This window comes from Oxyura jamaicensis, chromosome 1, assembly GCF_011077185.1.
Source record: "Oxyura jamaicensis isolate SHBP4307 breed ruddy duck chromosome 1, BPBGC_Ojam_1.0, whole genome shotgun sequence".
In the NCBI taxonomy this organism is placed as follows: domain Eukaryota; kingdom Metazoa; phylum Chordata; class Aves; order Anseriformes; family Anatidae; genus Oxyura; species Oxyura jamaicensis.
The window spans coordinates 195,879,573-195,900,469 of NC_048893.1; the positions used below are offsets into that span (position 1 = coordinate 195,879,573).

At 39.6% G+C, this 20,897-nt stretch overlaps 1 protein-coding gene across 1 annotated transcript in view; it reads right to left on the reverse strand.

The window, feature by feature from the left end:
• TYR (tyrosinase) overlaps positions 1–20,897 on the reverse strand; it is a 57,878-nt gene that overhangs the window by 18,258 nt on the left and 18,723 nt on the right. Inside the window, exon 3 of the mRNA XM_035329184.1 lies at positions 18,472–18,619. Within this exon, the coding sequence (XP_035185075.1) occupies positions 18,472–18,619 (148 nt within the window). The remainder of the gene's footprint in view (positions 1–18,471; positions 18,620–20,897) is intronic.

The following is a 20,897-nucleotide window of genomic DNA, read 5'->3' on the forward strand; positions in this document are numbered from 1 at the left end:
GACATCTTTAATACATTATAAGCTTTTTTTTTTTTTTTTTTTTTTTTTCTTTTTACTATCTCATCTTTTTGTATCTCTCTGTTTAAAAGGGTGCACTGCCATTTCCCAGTTTAGCCATATTTTGTAAGAAAAGTTATGAAAGAAGGAATCTTACACTTGCTTTTTAAGAAAGGTCTTCCGGTTGGGTGGAAAAATAAGTCTCCCAGTTCATTCAGCTGGGGAGAAAATCCATGGAGAGAGTGAAACAAGATATATATTTGTTGTAAAATCTAAATAGTTCTTGTTGGGCATCAGGCAATTTTGTATCAGAGAGTTACATTTTATGACTCCCATGATGACCATCCATGACCAACACTGTTAACTCTCTTCATACATTCACCAGTCACCTCTTTATTTTCCATGTACCTTAGCGGAGGATCTGTTCCATGATCTTGCCAGGCACAGAGGTGAGACTGACTGGCCTGTAGTTCCCTGGGTCTTCTTTTATCCCTTTTTAAAAATGAGCGTTATGTTTCCCCTCTACCAGTCAACGCAAACTTCATCAGACTGCCACGATTTTTCAAATGTGATGAACAGTGGCTTAACAATTACATTTGCCACTTCCCTTGGGACCCAGGGATGCATCTCATCAGGTCCTGTGGATCTGTGCACCTTCTGGTTCCTAGATAGTCTCAAATTTGATTTTCTCCTAGCTTCATTGTTCTCACAGTCCCTGACTTTGCCTTCTGGGCCTGGGCCATGTGGCTGGAATTCTTGTGCTGGTGAAGACTGAGGCAAAAAAAGTCACTGAGTACCTCAGCCTTCTCCATATCCTCAGTGACCAGGTCTCTCGTTTCCTTTCAGAGAGGTCCCACAATTTCTCTACTCTTCCTTTCATCATGGATGTACCTATAGAAGTTTCTCGTGTTCCCCTTGATGTCCCTTGCCAAATTAAACTCTAAAAGGGCTTTGGGTTTCCTAATCTGATCCCTGGCTGCTCAGACAATACCTCTGTATTCCTCTCAGGCTATCTGTCCTTGCTTCTACCTCATTTTTCTGCTTGAGTTTGGCCAGGAGCTCCTTATTCATCTGTGCAGGCCTCCTGGTGTTTTTGCCCAACATCCTCTTTGTTGTGATACATTGCTTCCAAGCTTGGAGGAGCTGATCCTTGAATATTAGCCAGCTTTCTTGGGCCCCTCTGCCCTTCAGGGCTTTGTCTCAAACAGATCCCTGAAGAAGCCAGTCTGCTCTCCCAAAGTCCATGGTAGTGAGCTAGCTGTGCTGCCTCCTCACTGCTCTCTGGATCCTAAACTGCACCATTTCATGGTCACTGCAGCCAAGACTGCCCTTGAGCTTCACATTCCCCACCTGCCCCTCCTTGTTGGTGAGAATGAGGTCCAGCATAGCACCTCTCCTCATTGTCTCCTCTAACACTTGAAGAAGGAATTTGTGATCAATGCATTCCAGGAACCTCCTGGGTTGCCTATGCCCTGCTGTGCTGTCCCTCCAACAGATAGTGGGGTGGTTGAAGTCCCCCCATAAAGACCAGGGCATGTGAACGTGAGGCTGCTTCTGTATATCTCTAGAGGGCCTCATCTGCTTGATCTTCCTGAGCAGGTGGCCTGTAGCACACTTCCACTATAATGTCTCCTATCCTTGCCTTCCCTTTAATCCTGACCCATAAGATCTCTGTCAGCTCCTTGTCATCTGAATGTTCATCCACGTGTGCTGATCTACAGAAGTGGTTGCTCTATCAGAGAGTGGGCATGTGGTTTTTGTGGGAGAGAAATCAGTATTTTGGTCATTAGATGTTGTTCCACTCACTGTGGATAGAAGGTTTTGTTTTCGTCTCTTAAATGCAGCCATGTTGTAAGCTATTTCCTTATACCTTGAAAATATATTATCATATTCCATGTTTCTATGCTTGCAGTAGCTGCAAACCTGGAAGAAGAGCTTAGAGCTGCAGAACTAAAAACTCACACAGAGAGGCAAAGTGGTGATGCAATTAGCTGGTCCCTTTGTGGAGTGACAGTGTTGCTGATAGAAAAGCGGAATGGCTACAAACTTCTTGGATTTCTTGGTTACCTTGGCAAAACTGCTTTTATGTTTTCTTTATATGAACCTCTGCATCCTCCCCTGCCCCACAGAGTCTAACAAAGCATGGCTATAAATAAAATGACAACTGAAAGGCTGTTTTAGTACACTTTGCCTTCCTTTTTTTTTTTGACATGATGAGACTCAAAGTAACAAAAAGACATCTAATGAATAAGAGTCTGTGATATCCAATCTCCATATTTCTTCTGCCCCTAAAAAGTACTGGGCAGAAGATCAATGAAGGAAATAACTGTCTAAATCCTACAGTAGTCTGGTTGGCTTCTTTCTTCCTCACCACATAGACAAAGAGGGCAAACAGCTAATTAGCTACTTCCACAGGTAGCAGAAACATTTTCCAGACAGGGAGACATTTTTAGCAATGCACTCCTAGCTAGACAGGTGTTATTTGGGAGATGCTGGCAATGCTGAAAAGAGCAGATGGGATGTGAGGGTGGTGGGATATATAAAGTGGGATACAGGAAAGGAGAGAAGAACTAATCGAAATCCATTGGGAATTTTATTCAGGGTATATGAATGGGGAGAACCTAACCTGGAATCTAAGAGGATAAGAGAGAGAGTAAATCCTCATTAACTGGAAGAGGGGAAGGAAGAGGGAAAGGAAGAAGTGTTTTTGTGTGAAACACAAGGGTTGCCATCAGTCTGGCTACAAGAAATGAAAGAAGAAACAAATGCATGGTCACTCGCCTAGGCACTGTGCAGAGAAAAATCTTTTCATCTAAGCCAGTTCCCTCCTTATCTTCTTCATAGGATTGAAGAACTCAAAACTTGAGCTTGGCTATCACAAGCCTTTGGAGGAGTGAGCAAATCCAGCAGAATGGGGTACCCTGCTTGGGCTGCAGAAAACAAACCCTGATTAGGTGGGGACTCTCTTTGATATAAGGATTAGACATTGAAAGATTTAATATTTAGAAACCATATCTTTAAATCGTAGCTTCATCCTCCCCAAACAACAAATTCTCCACACCCCTCAAACAATTGTGGCTCGTGGCCCAAGCAAATTCCTTTGGCTTTCTACATCTTGGTGGCTTAGTGAGAGGTACTTTGCACAAGCAGTGGGTAAGAAGGTATCTCTTGAAATGTCAGGGATCCAGGGTGACAGCTCCTGCCTAGAAAGGTCATGGACAATCAGGACTTAAGAAACAGAAAATTAAAATATGGAAATGGACTAACTGAAATGGAAATCAGTCTTGTGATAGCCCCTAACATCCTTCATTTTCATTCAGTGGCAAGCAAAAGTAACTTGGAAGAGGTTTTCTTTAAAGGCCTTAAAAAATAAGTGTATCTAGGTTACAGCAAAGACTGCTTCTGTCTGGAAGGCTGCTCCCTTCTCTTGAGGAAATCAAAGTGCCCAAATTGCATATCCAAATAAGAGGTTAAAGAACCAAAAGGGATAGGAAAATAATATGAATTTTTTTGAAAGAGGCCCTGTCTAACATTGGGCTTTAAGCCCAATGAGGCTCAGTTTCTCTGTATTGCACTTCCAGAGTAGAAATTATTTTAAAGTTGGAATTTTATTACAGTAAATTTTAAAGATTTTAGAACTATTAGATTATGATGATCAACAGCTTATGCAAAAATTATTTTTATGATAAGAAACAGTATTTTAATGTCACAGAATACATTGGATTTAGACATATTTAGGCTAAAATAAGGCTCTGTGTTTTTATTTAAACCTTGAAATAACATGATAAATTCACTATCACTTAAACTCCAGTTCAGTTAGAACTTAATATTTTTTTTTAATTATTTTTTTTTGTCCCAGTACTGCTATTGTAAAGGGCTGGTATATTGTAAAAAGTAATAAAGACTCCCACCAGGTATGTTGATGCTTCGGTAGTTTAAATTTTCATTCTGGGGAAATATACTTTGCTTTCACAATGAATTTTAGTTCAGTAAGGTGCTTTTGCAGAGAAAATTAAAGCCATCTGTAAAAGATATGGATATATCACTTCCATTTGATTGCATATAAATAGACCTGAGTATTTTCCTTGTTCTGCTTCATACATACCAGATTATACAAAGTGAAATGAAATGAGCCATAGCAGAAAATTAATTTGGAAAAAAAAAAATGGTTTAAAAGGGGGTGGGGGGAATAAGATTGATTTGAAGATGATTAAAAAAAAGGTCACCAATATATATATTTCTGGATTAATATTTTATGAATAATATATGCAATGGGATTATAGCTAATGAAAGGATGAGTCAAGAAATAAATGGGTTTATGTTGCCAGTGGGAAATATCAAGCAGAGTATAAGCAGCACTGCTATATGTAGGCTATATAACTTCATACTATTCTAGCTAATGTGTGATCTGAAAAAAAAGAGATGTTGCTTGCAAGAAGAAAATCTTAAAACCTGGAAAAAATGAAACAAGACAATGAGAGTATTTTCTTTATGATTTCTAAGAGTCTCCCCTAGGAACCATATCCGAATACTGTGCCTCCACAGTCAGGCACAGAGCTACATTTAACCAATTGCAGTGTAGGAGGAGAAACCAGACCAATATCTGTTATTAAAGATTTCCTTGTATTGAACCACTGCAGAGACACTGACAGACAGCATAAACCTAACTGGCCATTCGGGAAGCTTTTCTAGGAGATGTTTAAGCTGGTGTATTTTACCTTGCAATTAAAAACAGCTGGAGAGAGGGAAAAGGGGAAGAAGAGGGTTTGGTACTTTTGTGCAAGTTCTTTTACCAGGTGACCAGGAACAAATGCAACACTGCAGGTGTCCTCAGAGGAAAGACAATGAAGGTTCATGGTCACTGTATGTCCTAGGAGGCATTCTTGCTGTCTTCTTACCCCCTTGTCCTCACCTTCCTTGTGTTTGCACAACCTTGTTATAACTGGGATTAAGGAACTGATTTATTTTAAATCCAAACTTCTTGTTTGTTTTAATTTATTCTAGGATAGCTAAGGTGAGATAAAATCCCAGACCTGATTCATTATGCTTTTGCGTAATGGCCAGTGCCAGTACAATAAAGGAATGGGTGAGCATGTCCAGGTGCTCAAAAGAGGTGAGAAGGACTGTTTCTTCTGGTGGTTATGAACCAGATTAAGCTGATTAAAAGCAACTGTGAAACGGTTCCCTGTGTTTCTCATTAGTCTGATAAATCCATGAACCTCTGCTAAGCATGCATACAGCCAGTACCAAGGGTTTAGCTGATACATGGCCACTTTGCAAGTCACTAATAACTTTATCACATTCAAATATGTACCATGTCACTGGTTGCACCAGACTTGACACAGAGACTTTCATTCCTGATTAACTGTTGTGAAACTGAGGCAAGGTAAGACAGACTACGGTAAAAGGAAGGCAGAACATTGTTACTTAGATCTCGTTTACACAATTTATTTCACTATCATGAGACCTGACATTCTGTAAAAGAAATCTGGCAAAAAACATGTATTTGCATTTGTAAAAAAATTGAAGGAAAAGAAACAAATTTAAGAAAGCTGAGTTGCTAGTCCAAGGACTGTGATTACACAGTAGTCACCACTTTAAAAGTTGGCACTAGTCACCTCATATTACAAAGTCACTTCAGGTAATTCCCATCCCAAGCATTTGGGAGAAGCATCGGTGCTTCAGTCCTGGAAGAGCTACTAAAGCTGAGGTTGCGAAGTCAAGGCATTATTTGCCAGTGTTTGCAGTTATATTGCAGGGTCATTTTTTTCTTTTACTTTTAAGTTGACTAAAGACAGTACAGGGACTCTCAGGCTGCTTGTAAACTAATTGAACCTGCCGTAATGTAAAAGTCTGATTAAAAATTAAGTTGTTGCCCTCAATTATTGTAAGAAACTCAGCCAAGGCCTCCAAAGCTGTGTCTCCCCTGCATTGAGACAGTGCTGAGAACTGCCCTAGGTTTCAGTGCTTGCTCTATGTCCCAGTCCTGGCTACTGGGGAACTTTCAGGCTTCCCTCATCACTTCCAAGTTGCAGTGTGCATGAGGCACCCATAGGCATGACACCTCCTCAGCCAGCCCTTGTGACACCACTGCCAAGTTACCTCTCTGCCAGTTCCTGGACCAGCTAGTGGAGAGACCCATGTGTGCATCTGCTTGTGAGAGAAGCAACTGGGGGACCAGGGGATCCACAGACTGGGTAAACTGTGTGTCCAAGGTCAGTTACTGGGGGATCCAGACTCTCACTATGTATATATATGTATCTAAATTTTTAACTAACAGGCTTTCAGCCTCATGAAGCAGAGAGGACAAAAGAATGAGGTTATTCATACTGTTATTATTTGTGAGTGCTGTATTTTCTGGGTTGAACTGTGTGGCTGGTCATGCATATATGCATATATATACACATACCTTTGTATGCATTGTATGTATGTGTGCCTATTGGGAAAATATGTTCAGACTCAATACTGTTTGGTCCTGAAAATATGGAGCCATGGTAGACTTAACCCTAGTGGGCTAGCAGATTTGACAACCCCTCAGGATTTTAACACAGATTTGCACAAAACAGACAAAAGAGAATGTTTTAGCCCAGTGGAAATGTTCCCTCATGTAATGCTGTGCTTCTGAATTTTATCTTGGAGCATATACTCTCATGTAAATCAGTTATATATCTATGAAATATAAATATTTATTTTCATTAAAGGTCTGTCCTGCTTTGTTGTTTTCCTTTACTCCACCTTCTGAACTAAAGAGGTTTTTGTGGACCACAGTAGATCAGACCATCTCTAAATCTGAGGAGCAATGTGCGGATGACAAGACCCTTGCTTATTCAGCCAAAGTAACATCAACTGCAGGCTGCCTCCAAAAAGAGCATTCTCTGGATGAGCCATAATAATGTGCACCATGCTGACACCTTCACATCAATTTTACAGTACCACCAGGGGTGGGGAGCCAAGTGGTGCTTCAGGATCTTGGTGCTGCTCTGCCCCACCATCCCAACAAAAGCACCTATGCTTCCTTTCTACGTCCTTTGTTCTAATTTATGGCACTGCATAATCCATGTGCTTGGAGAGTGTCAGACAGAGAAAACGAGAGGGAAGGAGACAGTAAAGGTGTAGTCCAACATGACCAACTTCATCCACAAGACAAGTAATGCCATTTTGCCCATGTCCTACTTTTTGGAAATCTTCAAGGCTACTGCATTTGCTGAGATATAAGATATTTTAATATTCTTTCTCCTGTGGTTTAGAGCAGTTTTCTCTTATCTTTAAAAAGGCCCTCCACACCTCTAGAGGATTAGGGGAAGACAAGGGTTTTCAGTCTTTACAGCTGAAATTGTTTCTCTTCATGTCAAAAAATGTAAGTATCCATAATTATACATTTGGAGAACACACAGTTGGATCTCTCACTGCTGTTTAGTGTTTTCAGTTGGGTGCAAAGGGCTGCACAGTTTCCAGTCATTGCTCCAATAATCACGTAGTGCTCCAAGTGCTTCTCTTCTGGAATACAAAAAGCAGCAGATCCTCCAAAGTAAGATAAAGCTGCTCAGGTGCCTAAGACCTGAAGAGGATTCAGACAAGAGTCCTGACTAGAGATGGATGCTGCATGTGTAGGAATAAGTGCTGCTCTTCTCTAAGAGGAGAGCTGCTCAGGGCTTCAACCCCATTGAGTATAAGCCCAGAGCATGGCTCCCATACCACAAAGCCTAACCTACCAGTATCTCTACAACCCACTTTGTCACTCAGCAAATCTCACTGAAAAATTCTTGTTTTCTCACTTCTTAGAAAATTAGGTTCCTCAAGCACCACTTGGCTCCCCACCCCTGGTGGCACTTTAAAGCTAAATTAGTACTACCAACAAGTGCTGAGCCCAGCTTATGTTTGATGGGTTGCTGATGGGTTACAACATAAAGAGGTTCATTCCAACTGGAGAAGGAGATAATAGATAAGCTGAGTGTGACACCTTGTTCATGACACTAAAGGCAGGAGATCAGTGTTGGAAATCATGTAGAAATCTGTGCAGTGGAAAGTGAATGTGAGTATTGTCTAGTGTAGACTAGGTAGTGCCTCATTCTAACTCTGTTATTGACAGAGCAAGTTATCTCCCGTGGAAGATTATTTTGCACTTATGCTAGAAAATACAGTGAGTTTAGGTCAGGATTAAGTGGGCTGAGATTTAGTCAGATATATGATCTAAACTCTTATCTCTTTTCTTAGTCAAGCCAGCCTGTTTCATACCAACAAAAGTCAGCAATGACTCTACCTAGTCGCATCAGTTAAGTTTTTGTTCTTTAAAATAACTGTGTTGTTTCACCTCTTGCTGTCGAACCAGAGTAATTTTTGGTTAAAAGTATATGTTTCTCATTCACATTCAGGTATCCAGTGTTGCTCAACACTGTAAAAACCAAGAGATATAAGAGATAATGATGTGGTAAAAAAGAAAATAGAAATGTAACCGCATGGAAGAAAAAAAAAAGGGGGGGGGGGGAGGGGGACATGACTTACTTTTGCTGTAATATGTTCCCTGTGTTAACTTGAGAAAGCTCATCATTGCCACTGTTTGCAGCTAACAGAAAAACATCACTTGAAGTAAGAGATAGTACAAATGCCAGCTGCTCCAAAGTTTAATAACTAGTTTCCCCTGAAGAGAAAGCAAACAAGCAGATTAAAATGGACTGCTGTGGCAGTAGCTGGACTGACTGTAACCCACTCCTGTGCTCTGTAATTCATTTCTTTGGAGACTGAAAGATTGTCATTATTGAGGTTCACAAGGGCATGTAATATATAAATCACATCTACAGCAGCAAAGTGATAATTTCTTTTGATGAATAGAAGGTAGGTACACGTGGGTGAGAAAAGTACCATGTTTTCCTGTGATTTTTTACAATTTGAACAATTACAGCAGCTATTATTGCAGAAGTGCTGCAGGAAGGAAATTCAGTGCTATGCTAGCTGTCTGCATCAGAGCTTGTCTTGATCACTGTGTCACAGAGAGCTTTCTCCTCCTCCAGCATTAAGAGAATAGGTGAAGACTAACCATGTGGCTCTCACCAAGTTTCAGGGCAAAGTAACCTTTCTTTTTAAAAACTACTAATAACTTGCATAAGTGTAATGTACAAAGTGATCCATTCTTTAACTGCGTTGGCTGAGCCGAAATCTTGCAGTAAGAGTGATATGAAACATGTACTTTAAATGGGACTATTTGAACTGAACCTCCTATACTATTGATTTTTAAGACCTGAATGGGTCATTAGAAACATCTAGCCTGAATAATGACATAGCAGGTGAGATTGCCAGCTACTGTATTTCACATGCAATCCAGAAGGTGCCTGTTTAACCTTTGTCTCGCCATTCCCCAAAGCAAGGTAGATCAGAAGCACTATAGGTTTTATATATGTTTAATCAATACCAAGAACATTTATCTCCACAGCCTGTTCCTTGTTCCTACTATTTTTCTGCTTCTGATTCTTTATCTACCTGTGGATTGCCAGAGGACTTGAGCGTGGGTTACTCAAGACGCAGCTGCAGCCTCAAGTGCACTATACAGTCTCAGCCCTCTTCTGTTCAATGGGCAGTGCAGGGGGTTTTTCTGGAGGATGGTTGACCTAAACCTATACTCCTTCCCTTCTGCTTCTGGCCACCACTGGTGACATTATCCAGGTTAGAAGAACCTGTGATGTGACCCTCCAAGGCTGTTTCTGTGTCTGTTTGGGTGTTTTGCAGTTGCAGTAGCAGGAACTGCCCAACTTCCTTATTGAAATAGACGTTAGAGAACAGGTTCAGTATCTTGGTGTACAATTTGCCTTTCAGCCTAGACACAGGAATATCAAAGGAGAGATACTGGGGAGCTGTGTTTCTCAGCAACACCCCAACCTTCCCACTTACACTCTGTTTTCCATGGTATTTATACGGTATTTTGCAGTAGATCTGAACTCATGCTACCCACATACTGAGCCCACTTTGAGTGAGTCAGATCCATCAAACAAGCTGAGCAGCTGGTTAACATGGTACCAGCCCTGAGAGGTTAGGAGGCAAGGTTTAACTGCTCTAGCTCAGCACCAGCCCAGGGCAGCTACTTGGCTTGTGGTAAAAGAAGCAGCATGTGTCCTCCTGCAGATTTATAGATGCCCCCAAGGGAAAGGAGAATTAAGACAACTCCTTCCCTGTTAGAATTTCTAAAATATTCTTTGCTTGAGTTTCCCACTCTTTCAGTACTGATCTGCTCTGCATCTCATACCTGTTGTAGGAGCCTCTGTGTGCCAATAAAACTTGAGACCAAAGTCCCTCCTGGCCCACCCTTGAATGAGATGTTCTGTTGGGAAACATTTTCTTCCTCTGACATCACACTTGGTTAAACACAGCTGGCTTCTGTGAAGTGGTGGCTTCCAGCACACCAGCTTCTGGTAAGGAAGGGATATTGTTACTCAGCTGAAAAGTGTATGCTGCTCAGGGCTCTCTTCCCAGCAGGGGCTGTGTAATACATGCAAAGCAAGTAGGAGAGGTCTGATAGGTAACTGCCACCCTGGATGCACCACAAAAAAGCAATTAATTCTCCTGAGAGCTTTGAAAGTAGGGAGATAACTTTGTCAACCTCAGTCATATGTGCACAAGGAGTAAGTACTTATACCTGAAGTACTCTATGTGCTGTGAGTGTCTGTATCTCCCAATTTAAGTTTAAAGGAAACCTCTGTGCAAGATATTAGGCAGAGATAAAAAGTGGTCTTTTTTGAGTGGACCCATCTGATCCAAGAACAAAAAGGTGCCTCAGCAAGGATGTTTGCAACTGAGCTGGTCATTGGTCAGTGATTCCCTGACTGAGGTCTCTACTGACTATGAGTAGGGGTCAGAAGTCTGCACTGTAGAGCAAGAATACGGCCTAGCCAGTGCTGAAGGTGTCTTTCCATAGAGGGAGAAACCATTATTTCTGCCAGCTGTGGCTCTTATACAAGCCTAGGTGTGGACAGGGTTTCAGCTCCAGTACTAACACTCTTACTCCTTCACGAGTCCAGAGAGTTTTCTGGGTAGGAGGGTCAAGGTAGTCTCCTGCAGAAAGCTCCTCACCTACAGACTTGCAGATAAAATGGTTTATTGGGGCTTCTTTGGGTATCATGACAGAGCTTCCTCCACAATGCTGACATAGTGCTTCTCCAGCTGTCCTTGTCTTCCTGCTACTTTCCTGGTTTCCTTCTGAAGCTTTTTTCCCCTTTCTTTATTCATCTTGCACACACTCAGCTTATGCATACTGTCCCACTGAAATCATGCAGCCCCCAGTGACGGCATCTCACCCCACCTATCTCTGCAGCCCTGTGAACACGATTCCTTTCTTTGTGCAGTGGCACTTTGTAATCCAGTTGTTTATTTCCAAAAGACAATATCAAAATTATGGATATGTATCCTAAGTATGAGATGAGTGTCACCAGCTTCCAGAAGGTTTCACCTAGCTGTCAAATGTCAAAAGCTATATTATGAAAACACAAGAGCTTTATTGGAGTAAAGTAATATCTTGAAGCATTACGGACTGTCCTGCTACATGTCATCATCTCAGCTCTGTTCTGGAAGTGTTGCAGAACACCTTAAGGTCAGGAGCAAATCCCAGGGGCTACTCCCAGAAAAGCTGTACTAGTTTATGCCTAGGAATAGCAGTAAATCTATGATGTTCATGCTTTCTCTAAGTGGAAGGACTTCAGTCATGTTTCACCTTCATGCCACAGACTTCACCTCATCCACTGCCTTTACAGGGGCACTTAGGAGGATACAGCGTTGGGCACAGATAGTAAGACCCTGAGCTGACATGATGCAGAAGGACTGTGTGAGGAGGTGTACTGCAAATGGCAGCCTCTTGACCTGCCTTTGTCTAACAATTTTCACACAATCTTTTTTTTTTTTTTTTTTTTTTCATGCCATAGTTCATTCAGTTCCAGAAAAATATGACATTTAGCCTATGCCATTGTTTTTTGCAAACATACCTCAGAAAGCAATAAGAGTCTTGCTGTGCTCATGTCAAGAGAGGAAATTAATCATATGCTTAGTGTTTATGTAGTTTCTCCATTTTTTACACTGTTTTATTATTAGCTGATATATCATTTTATTGCAATCTCCATCTCAGCTCTGTCATTTTTTTCATTGTCTCTAAGTTTCCATATACATAGTGGGGTTAATGCTTCCTTGGCTTCACACTTTGCTTGTGTTGAGACAATTCAGGATAAGAAATGATGGGACAATTCAGCATAAGGAATGACTCTTATTTCATGTATTAAGTCTGGAACCTAGTTTTGCCTTACAAGAATTTCTAATGATTCTCTTTGAATGATTTCACACCAAATGTTCCAAATTCTTAAAGCAAATAGTTTTTAAGAGCTAAAAAAAGTTCTTGTTTCCTGTCAACATTTCAAAACAAGAGAAAAACTTGGGTTTTCTCATGGCATTTTTTTGGTTTCCAAAACCTGAGCTGACATTTAAGAGAAAATGAAAATGTTCTGTTTCTTAAACAGAGTAAAAATAAGGGGCTTTTATTTTGACATCTCCTGGGAATGAAAATCAAATTTCCTCTTGTTAAAGTATTTCCCAACAAAATCACTTTTGACATAATGCTAACTATTTTTTTTTTTGGGAGGAATGAAGGAAGAAGGAATTGACATGAAGGTGATTATATTGAGTCCATATAGGCTGAAAGCATCCACAATAGGATGTTCCTGGCATGCAATTCAGAATGTGTAGATTTGGGTTTCTAATATACTTTTGATCAGATTGCTCCATTCATGCTTTTCAATTTAACACTTTCCTGATTTTCAGTGTGATAAGGAACATTTTATTGTTGGATCCTGGAATAACCAGATTTCCTAATGCTCCCAGCTCCATCATGCCACTGCGGAAGGGGGTTGTTTTAGCATCCTGCAGAGGAGTCTATGGCAAATGATGTTGCTTAAAACAGGGAAATTTGCCTTGATCAGGCAGAGTTACTGGCATTTTCATGGATCTCTGAAGCTGATGTGCAGGAGAGTTTCTCTTGCACCCTCCTGGAGTGATGGGTGTATGTAAATAAGTGTCTGAAAGTTCAAGTGTCTCCATTTACTATGTGACCTTATGTTTAACTTGGATTGCTTTTGGCAGAGTGCATGTGCACACATACACCCAGACATGCAAATACTTGAAAGTTTTCTCTCTTTGATGCAAATATTAAGTCCTGTGTGGTAGCAAGCAATGGAGTCACTACTGAACCGAGATCAATGCACAGATGCTCAGCTCTCTTGTCATTGCCATTTCTTATAACTGTAAATGAAGCTATTGCTATTTTCTGCTGCTCTAATAAGCAATAGCTTAGATACCTGAAAATCATAGTCAGAGGCTAAGAATATGCCAGACACAGCACAGATGAGAGCAATTAGACAGTCCCTTAATGACAGAGGGACTGTCATTATAATTATATAATTATAATTTACACATGGGATAAGGGACAACAGACAGATGCAGACAGATGGGAGGAGAACTAGACAAAGATGCAGTGAGGCCACAATGGTTCACCAGTGAAACTGTGAAGAATTCAGCTTATTAATGTCTTAATTTTCACATCAAAAGGAAGAGCAGTGACTGAATTTGTGGATGTGTAGGGTGGAAAATTCCCCACAAGAAAGAGTATGGAGGGACTTGTCTGAATGCTAAACAGATGTGAGACGGATTGATATCACAAACTTATTGGAGGGGTAAGTGAATTCCTTAGAAATGCATAAGGTATGATTTGGGGACAGGCAGTGAAGGGCCTTAAAAATAGAGATCAGCAGTTCATCTGATGTGACAGAGAACAACAAATGGGTAGAAAGGTACAAACAGAGAAAAATATCTATTCAGAGCATTGGACTAATGCAGTGATGGTTGCAGAAGTATTTTGTGCTGTGTGGTTACTCATGAAAGTTGGCTAAAAAGGTGCTACAGTGGTGGGAATACTAAAACTGACAATCTTTGTCTAGCTGTATGAGTAGTCTAACAAAACTAAACTTTAGAGATGCAAAAGAATGAACACCATATTGCGTGTCTCTAGAAAATCAGTTCTAAAGTGCTTGTACTAAAATCAGGGCCTTTGAAAGTCACATGTATTCTTATGATGCACCTTGATGAAAACTGGGACCCTATTGATTTAGCAGCTGTACAAGTATATTGTAGTGTGGAGATTTTTAATTGCAACTTATTTTCCCTCTTTATGTTTTTTTTTTTTTTTTTTTTTTTTTTTTCCTCAAGGGGAATTGTTGGGGTAAGTTGTGGAAGTCAAGGACAGGAGAAGTGCAAAAATACTGAAGTACAGAAATGAGAAGAAAGATAGAAGAAACATTCAAAGGACAGATGTGGAGGGAAAACAAATAAAGCTACTGTGGGGCTATAGGGATGGAGAGGCCAAAAGAGTCATCACAAAAAAGAGTCCCTTTTCAGAGCACAGAAAACACCCTTGTGAGCTCAACTGTGACTGTGGGCCCTTGCTTTCACTGCTTGTGCAGCTGCTCCTTCCAGCTTGAGTGGGTTGGCTCCTCCCTTGTTATTCCCTTGTGCTGACTGTAGAGCATATCTGAATGGCAGAGAGATTTGCAATTAAGAGAAATGCTTCACAGAGCTAAAAAAGCTCTATTTTTTGCTGAATGTATAGTTTTTTCATCTCTCCCCTTCCCCCTCACTCTTTCTTTCTCTTTTTCTCTCGTTTTCTCTATTTTTCTTTCTGTCCTTCTGTCTTTCTGTCTCTGTCTTTCTGTCTTTCATTCTTTCTTTCTTGCATACTTGCTTTCTTTCAATTGATTCAATTAACAATTAATACTTTTCAGGAGTGGTCACCTGTTTTTACCAAACCCTGGGGTTTTATCCCTCAATCTGCTAGCTACCAAATAGGGCAAGGAGCCTGATCTATCGTTGCTAAGAAAGCTGTTTCCTGGGTACCTTCATATTTCTGCATTGCTGTAGGGGAACGACCTAAAAAAGAAGAACAATTGTAAGAAAATGCTTTGTTTTTCACCTGAAAGATCTTCTCATCTGCACCTATTCTCCCTCCCATCCTTCCTGCATTTAGTGCATCAGTCCTGGGCAGGAAAAGCTGGGGGTGGCAGATGGGAGGCTTACTGTTGCTCAGTTTGGAAAGCAGCTCCTAACATTTGGCTCACACCTGTCAGCAGACTCCATATACACTTGTTTACCCTCCTCTGTACCATATGTTTCTATGCAAAATCAGTCCCAATGATCTATTGCCTTACTTCTATCACTCCTATTATGGTCGTAAGTGAGCATTTCACAGTCGTTAATGCATTTACTCTGACAGCGTCCCTGTTGCGTAGGCATTTAATATCTCCCACTTTGCAGATGGGTTAGCTGAAGCTCAGATCAACAGCTCCTCAAAAGTCTTTAGGAACCTCTTGGTGAAATCAATGGGCAGGAAACACTTCTCCAGCAGATGTGATCTTGGGAAAGCAAAACTACATGCTCAGTTTCACTCAAGGAACTTGAAGTGGAGTGAGAATTCCCTCTTCTGTGGATGCTGAAAGGACTGGGCTGTTCTTGGTTTCTTGACACAGAACCATTCCCTGACTGCAAGACCCAGCACACCTGTGGTTGCTGGTCCCCTGTCTTTTTTCTCCCTTTGTCAGTAAACCCTTGTCTCACAACCCTCCATGCCCATACCAAGTCCCAGAGGGGATACTCTCCCTGGAAGATTTAGTTTAAATGTTATATAGTAAAGAACACACTGTCCCTATGCTGTGACAGCAGACACCTCAAAAGTTTTCACTTCAAATGAGAAAAGTTGATATTAAAAAAAAATAAAATAAAATGCTTCTTCTTCTGTAGACTGTTTCTCCCATTTCCTCTATACTTTCTATTCTTGCCTGCCTCTCAAAAGAGAAATTCTTTGCAGCCCTTCATATTTAAAGTCTATGTAGGAGAGGAATGGGGTTCTTTTAAATGTACTGTACGTACCTATCAGTCACCTACTTATTAATTATAACTAAAAGCATGATTAATCTGTCATGGATAAGGCTGCTAAGTAACCCTAATCATGCTAATGCATTTCTGTCACTTATACAAAAGGCAGCATTATCATCAGTTTTTACATCTGTGTGTACTGAAACCCATATACACAGCAGCTGCAGAGCACTGGTAACGTTCCTTCTGCCACAGATCGGATGAAGTTGCATCACGGATTTCTGCATTGCCCCCACAGTGCCTGTGCAGTGATTTATTTCCTCAGCACTAGTGGGATTTAATGATGTTATCTTTTGCAAATAATTTTGCCTTCTAAAATGGATAACAATTACAGTTATGAAAAGTATTTCCAGGGGCTTATAATGACTATAACTGAAATTCCTCTGTGGGAGGGGTCAGCGTGAAGACCAAAGTGCTACTTAAGCCCTGCACTGAGTGGGAGCTAAGAGATGCGTAGGTCTTATACAAGTGTGAATATCTAAGGAAAACAATGTCTTTTGATATTGCAGAACATAATGTGTTCCCTTCTGTGTTCTCTTTTCTCTGAATTTTCAACAGACCCATTTTTAATAGCCTAGACATTGGAATGTTAATTTCCAGGTGCCAAACCTGAAATTTGTAACCACACCTGAAACCCTTGTGCATCCATCCTGTCAAGCAGTCAATGGGTGGGTATGCTAAATACAGTTAAGCAACATTATTTAACTTTAAAAATATTCTGAACAAAAGTTTTCCACAAAGAAGAGTTTCAAAGCTGACACCTCCAGAAAGCTAATTATAACCTGTGTATAAGGAACAGAAGACAGGTGGGTTACCCTTTGAAGGAGCCATTCCACTGATGCCTCAGTGACCTGCTTAGATTTTATGCCCTATTTTGGGGTACGAAAAACACAACCATTAGGCTCATTAATTATGTAATCTGAGGAGAAAAAGCCCAGCTTCAAATTTGTTTTTCACATATACTAGATTTTGGTCAAATACAACAAGCTTTATTATTATTATATATATATATATATATATATATATAAGAATTCTGGTGTGAACTCCCTGAAACTACAGATCTTCCCTGCTAGATGATGTCTTGAGGATGTAATCTGCATCCCTCCTGTGCTGCATGCCTCAGCAGCCCAAAGAAAGAAACCATTTTGTTTTTCATCTCAATAAGTGCCTAGCTGTGTGCAGGCAGGGTCTCACTCAGTAGGTTTCTGGGCACACAAACTGATGAAAGACTCACAAAAGTATGTAATGGGTCACAGTTCTTTTGTTCTAAGCATTGCAGTTGCCAAGGCATGGTCAGTGCATGTTGAGAAAGTACAGGAAGATTGGAAAGAAAATATGAAATGCTTCAGAATGTGTAACATGCAACTTTATAGTGTAGCTATTTGACAGAGTAATTTAATAAAAAAAAAAAAAAAAAAACAGAAGAGTCCAAAAATGGGGGTGGGGTTTGAACAAGCCAATATTCCACACATGTAAGAACATTTCTCAGGGAGAATGGTTTCAAGTTTTGAATAAAAGGAGCACTGCTATTAAAAAAAAAACAACAACACCATCACCACCAACAAAACTTTTCTATAGACTGGTGTAAGCATGGCTTACTGTTGTTGCATAAACGGGTCTGAAGAGAATGTTCTTTTTTTATTATTCATTTATTTATTATTTTATTACTGTTTTATTACTGCTCAAAATTACCTGGGCAGCAACCTGGCTTAGAAAAATCTGTCTTTTAATGTATATATATATATTTTTTTGGTATGCATCTTACAATCTTGTTAAGTCAACTTCCATTTTTATTACTCTTTAGCTTTCACAGTTTTGTGTAATACAGTACACAGCAAATTGTAGCCATTCACATACTTTATAATGACATACAGAAATTTTTAAGATGACCATTAGATCTTGGAATACCCTCCCTAGCATAGCAATTTCACTCTCCCCTTGCTGATTTGTGCTTCCCTATCCTTTCTTATTAATAAACACAACATCCTTCTGTTTGCTTTCCTCTCCATCTGAACAGCAATTTTCTTCTCTTTCAGCAAGAGACAGTCACAATTTTGTCACAGTGAAATACGGATTTATTTTTTATTTTTTTAAATTCTTTATTTATGGGTAGCACACTTGGGTTTTCCTTATGGAATAGAAATTAAAACAGCACTGACATTTAGAATGTAAAGGAATTACTCCAACTGATTATAGTCGTGCTAAAATGAGTCATGCGCTTTTGGTCCAAACTTCTTGACATACACATCCATATATATTAATCACTATGACATCACTGAAGGACTATTTTTATCTTGGTAATAAAAGCTGAATGCATTTGTCAACTTTTCAAGTGATATTTAATCCAGTGAGCATAAAGACATATTAGGAAAGACACTCTCAAGTAATAGAAGAGCTCAGTTCTACATGTCTGAGAATGCTGTGCATGTAATGGCATGTAAAAAAAATGCAGTTTTGAAATAGATGTGAAAACTACACTGCAAAAACACAAAATAAATTAGGTTTATCAAGAAGAATTAAACTCACCTGTCAACAAAAGCATGGTGTAGTATGAAGATAGGATCATTTGCAGAGCCTTGTACTTGGGACATGGAGCCATTCATGTAGATGTGAAGTGCGTTATGCAAACCGCTTTGAGATATGTTTGATATTGCAGTGCGTGGATCAGCAAAGCCTGTATATTCAAGAGGAAATCATATGCTGATATGGCAATGCGTGTAATTCTTTCTCCAGTAACAATGAAGATCAAAGTAGCTAATTTCACTTCATTTACTTTCAGCTTTTGAGACAAGAACTTCAAAAAACACGTAAAGGGGTGTTAATATATTTCAAAGGCGTAGCAAAGATGAAATTAGAATAAGCTAAATTAAAACTCCTGCCATGTAGCTAATGCAGCATGTTAGCAAATGTACTGTTTAATTGCCTTATATTTTATTTTATTTTTTGTCCATTGTGTCTGACTGTTAAAAGGAAACCTAATCCCTGCAGACATTTATGTATATACATTTATTCAAGTTGAGTAAATTTATTCATTTTAAATATTATTTTTTTATCTCTATATTTATACATTTCTAAATTACAACAGGCTACTGTATCTCATCATATATGCAGTCATTTAATATCATTTTTCTCTATAGAATACATTTTTTCATCTATAGGTATCAACACAATATAAGCTATTATCTTTATAAAAGTATTTGGTAAATAATCAACCAATTATCTTCTTCCCCATTCAGACTTGCAAGATGAAAATTTTGAGGACTGCTGTTATTCTGGAGTCCACTTAGAATATGGGCTTTGAGAGAGTCACACAGACCAGCCCCAAAATTCTTAGCTTTCCTCCTTAGACAATGCCTCACACACTTTAAACACATGCTTTATTTACTTATTTGGACTAAGAACTAGCATTTGAATGAGGAGCAGCAGTATTCTTTTGAAGTGAATTTCCCAATAGTCCTTCTGTTTCCTGCAATGACTCACATCACAGGGCAACTTTTGACTTAGTACTAGATTCCTTTTGGAGGAAATGTAAGGTCAGTGGGTGTTCAGTTCACAGCACTGAACTAGAGTTGGTTTGAAAATAAAAAACCTTTTTCATCTAAACCTTCATATATAACATGGAAGTCAGGTACTCAGTTTTGTTTTGCTCTTTGGATTTGCTGCTCTTGTGTCACACAAAATATTAATTGATACATGGTCAGAGATGCTTTATTGGAAGAATCATATTCTATGAACTTGGAAACCTGGGTTTCAGACCCCACTGAGACTGATCTGCTGTGTGAGTTGTTTTCATCTCTTTGTACCTCTAAATTCCCTCATCAGGTTTTGCCCTATCTATTAACCTCTCCAAGGAAAATCTTCTGGCATAAAACCTTTGTTAATCATACTAAGGATCAAATCATAGCTGTAGCACCTAGGAACCAACATACCATAACAACTATCCATCTTTTTTGATTGCAATATTATCACAAACATTTTGACAAGTTCAAGAGAATTCAGAGAACAGAGCATAATCAGGAGAGCTGGAGGGGGTAGACCTGGCTTATGATGAAGTTTGTAAGACTTCAAGGTGGGGTTAATCTGGGTTTTAGAGAGAGTCATGTCAATGCATACAGATAACTGCAGGTGTTAAGTGCATCAGACGTGTAACAGGATTATTGAAGATGCTGCATGGTGACATAAAAAACAATGGGCAGACTTTCTCAAAGAGAAACTCTTGCCCACAGAAAGTTGACTGATGGTGAATGCTATACTACCTAGCTGTCACCCAGGGGAAATAGCAGGACAAAATATTACCAAGCGTGCTGTGAAGAATAATGTACATTTACAATCTGACCAGAATTCATAGGAACTGATGGCAACAATTTTGACCTTTCTTACTGATGGCCACAGCAGGTGATCACTGGGATCATCTGATGCAACAATACCTCTTACAAGTGAATCTCAATGAATGTTAACTGGAAAAGATCTATCTGTATATCGTTCTGAAACACTCTCCTACATCCTGCAGCTACATCTTGATATATTAAAGGTATAATAAACTTTATGCAGGGTCTAAGTAGAAGGCTACATGTCTTATACCACATGTGGATACTTCAAATTTCTTATTGCACTACAAATGTTTTATTTAGTAATTTAGAAAAAAAAAATATACAGAACATTCTGGTTCTGGACAACTTCAAAGGAATTTCTGCACTTCTGCAATTTGTTGCAATGGTCATAAGCTTTGTAAGTCAGACACCTTTGATAACCCTACCTCCAAGTTAACTGGGGTGCATTCAGTCAGTCTCAAAGGTGACATCATAGCTAACCATGCACATGAGAAGTTTTAATATCTGGTATCTTATTATGAAAACTCCATATAAACTCCATATAAAGCTATCATGAATAAAAACATTGTGTGATATCACTTTATTTTATTTGTCTGGGTCTTCGTCTTTTCTCTCAGACTT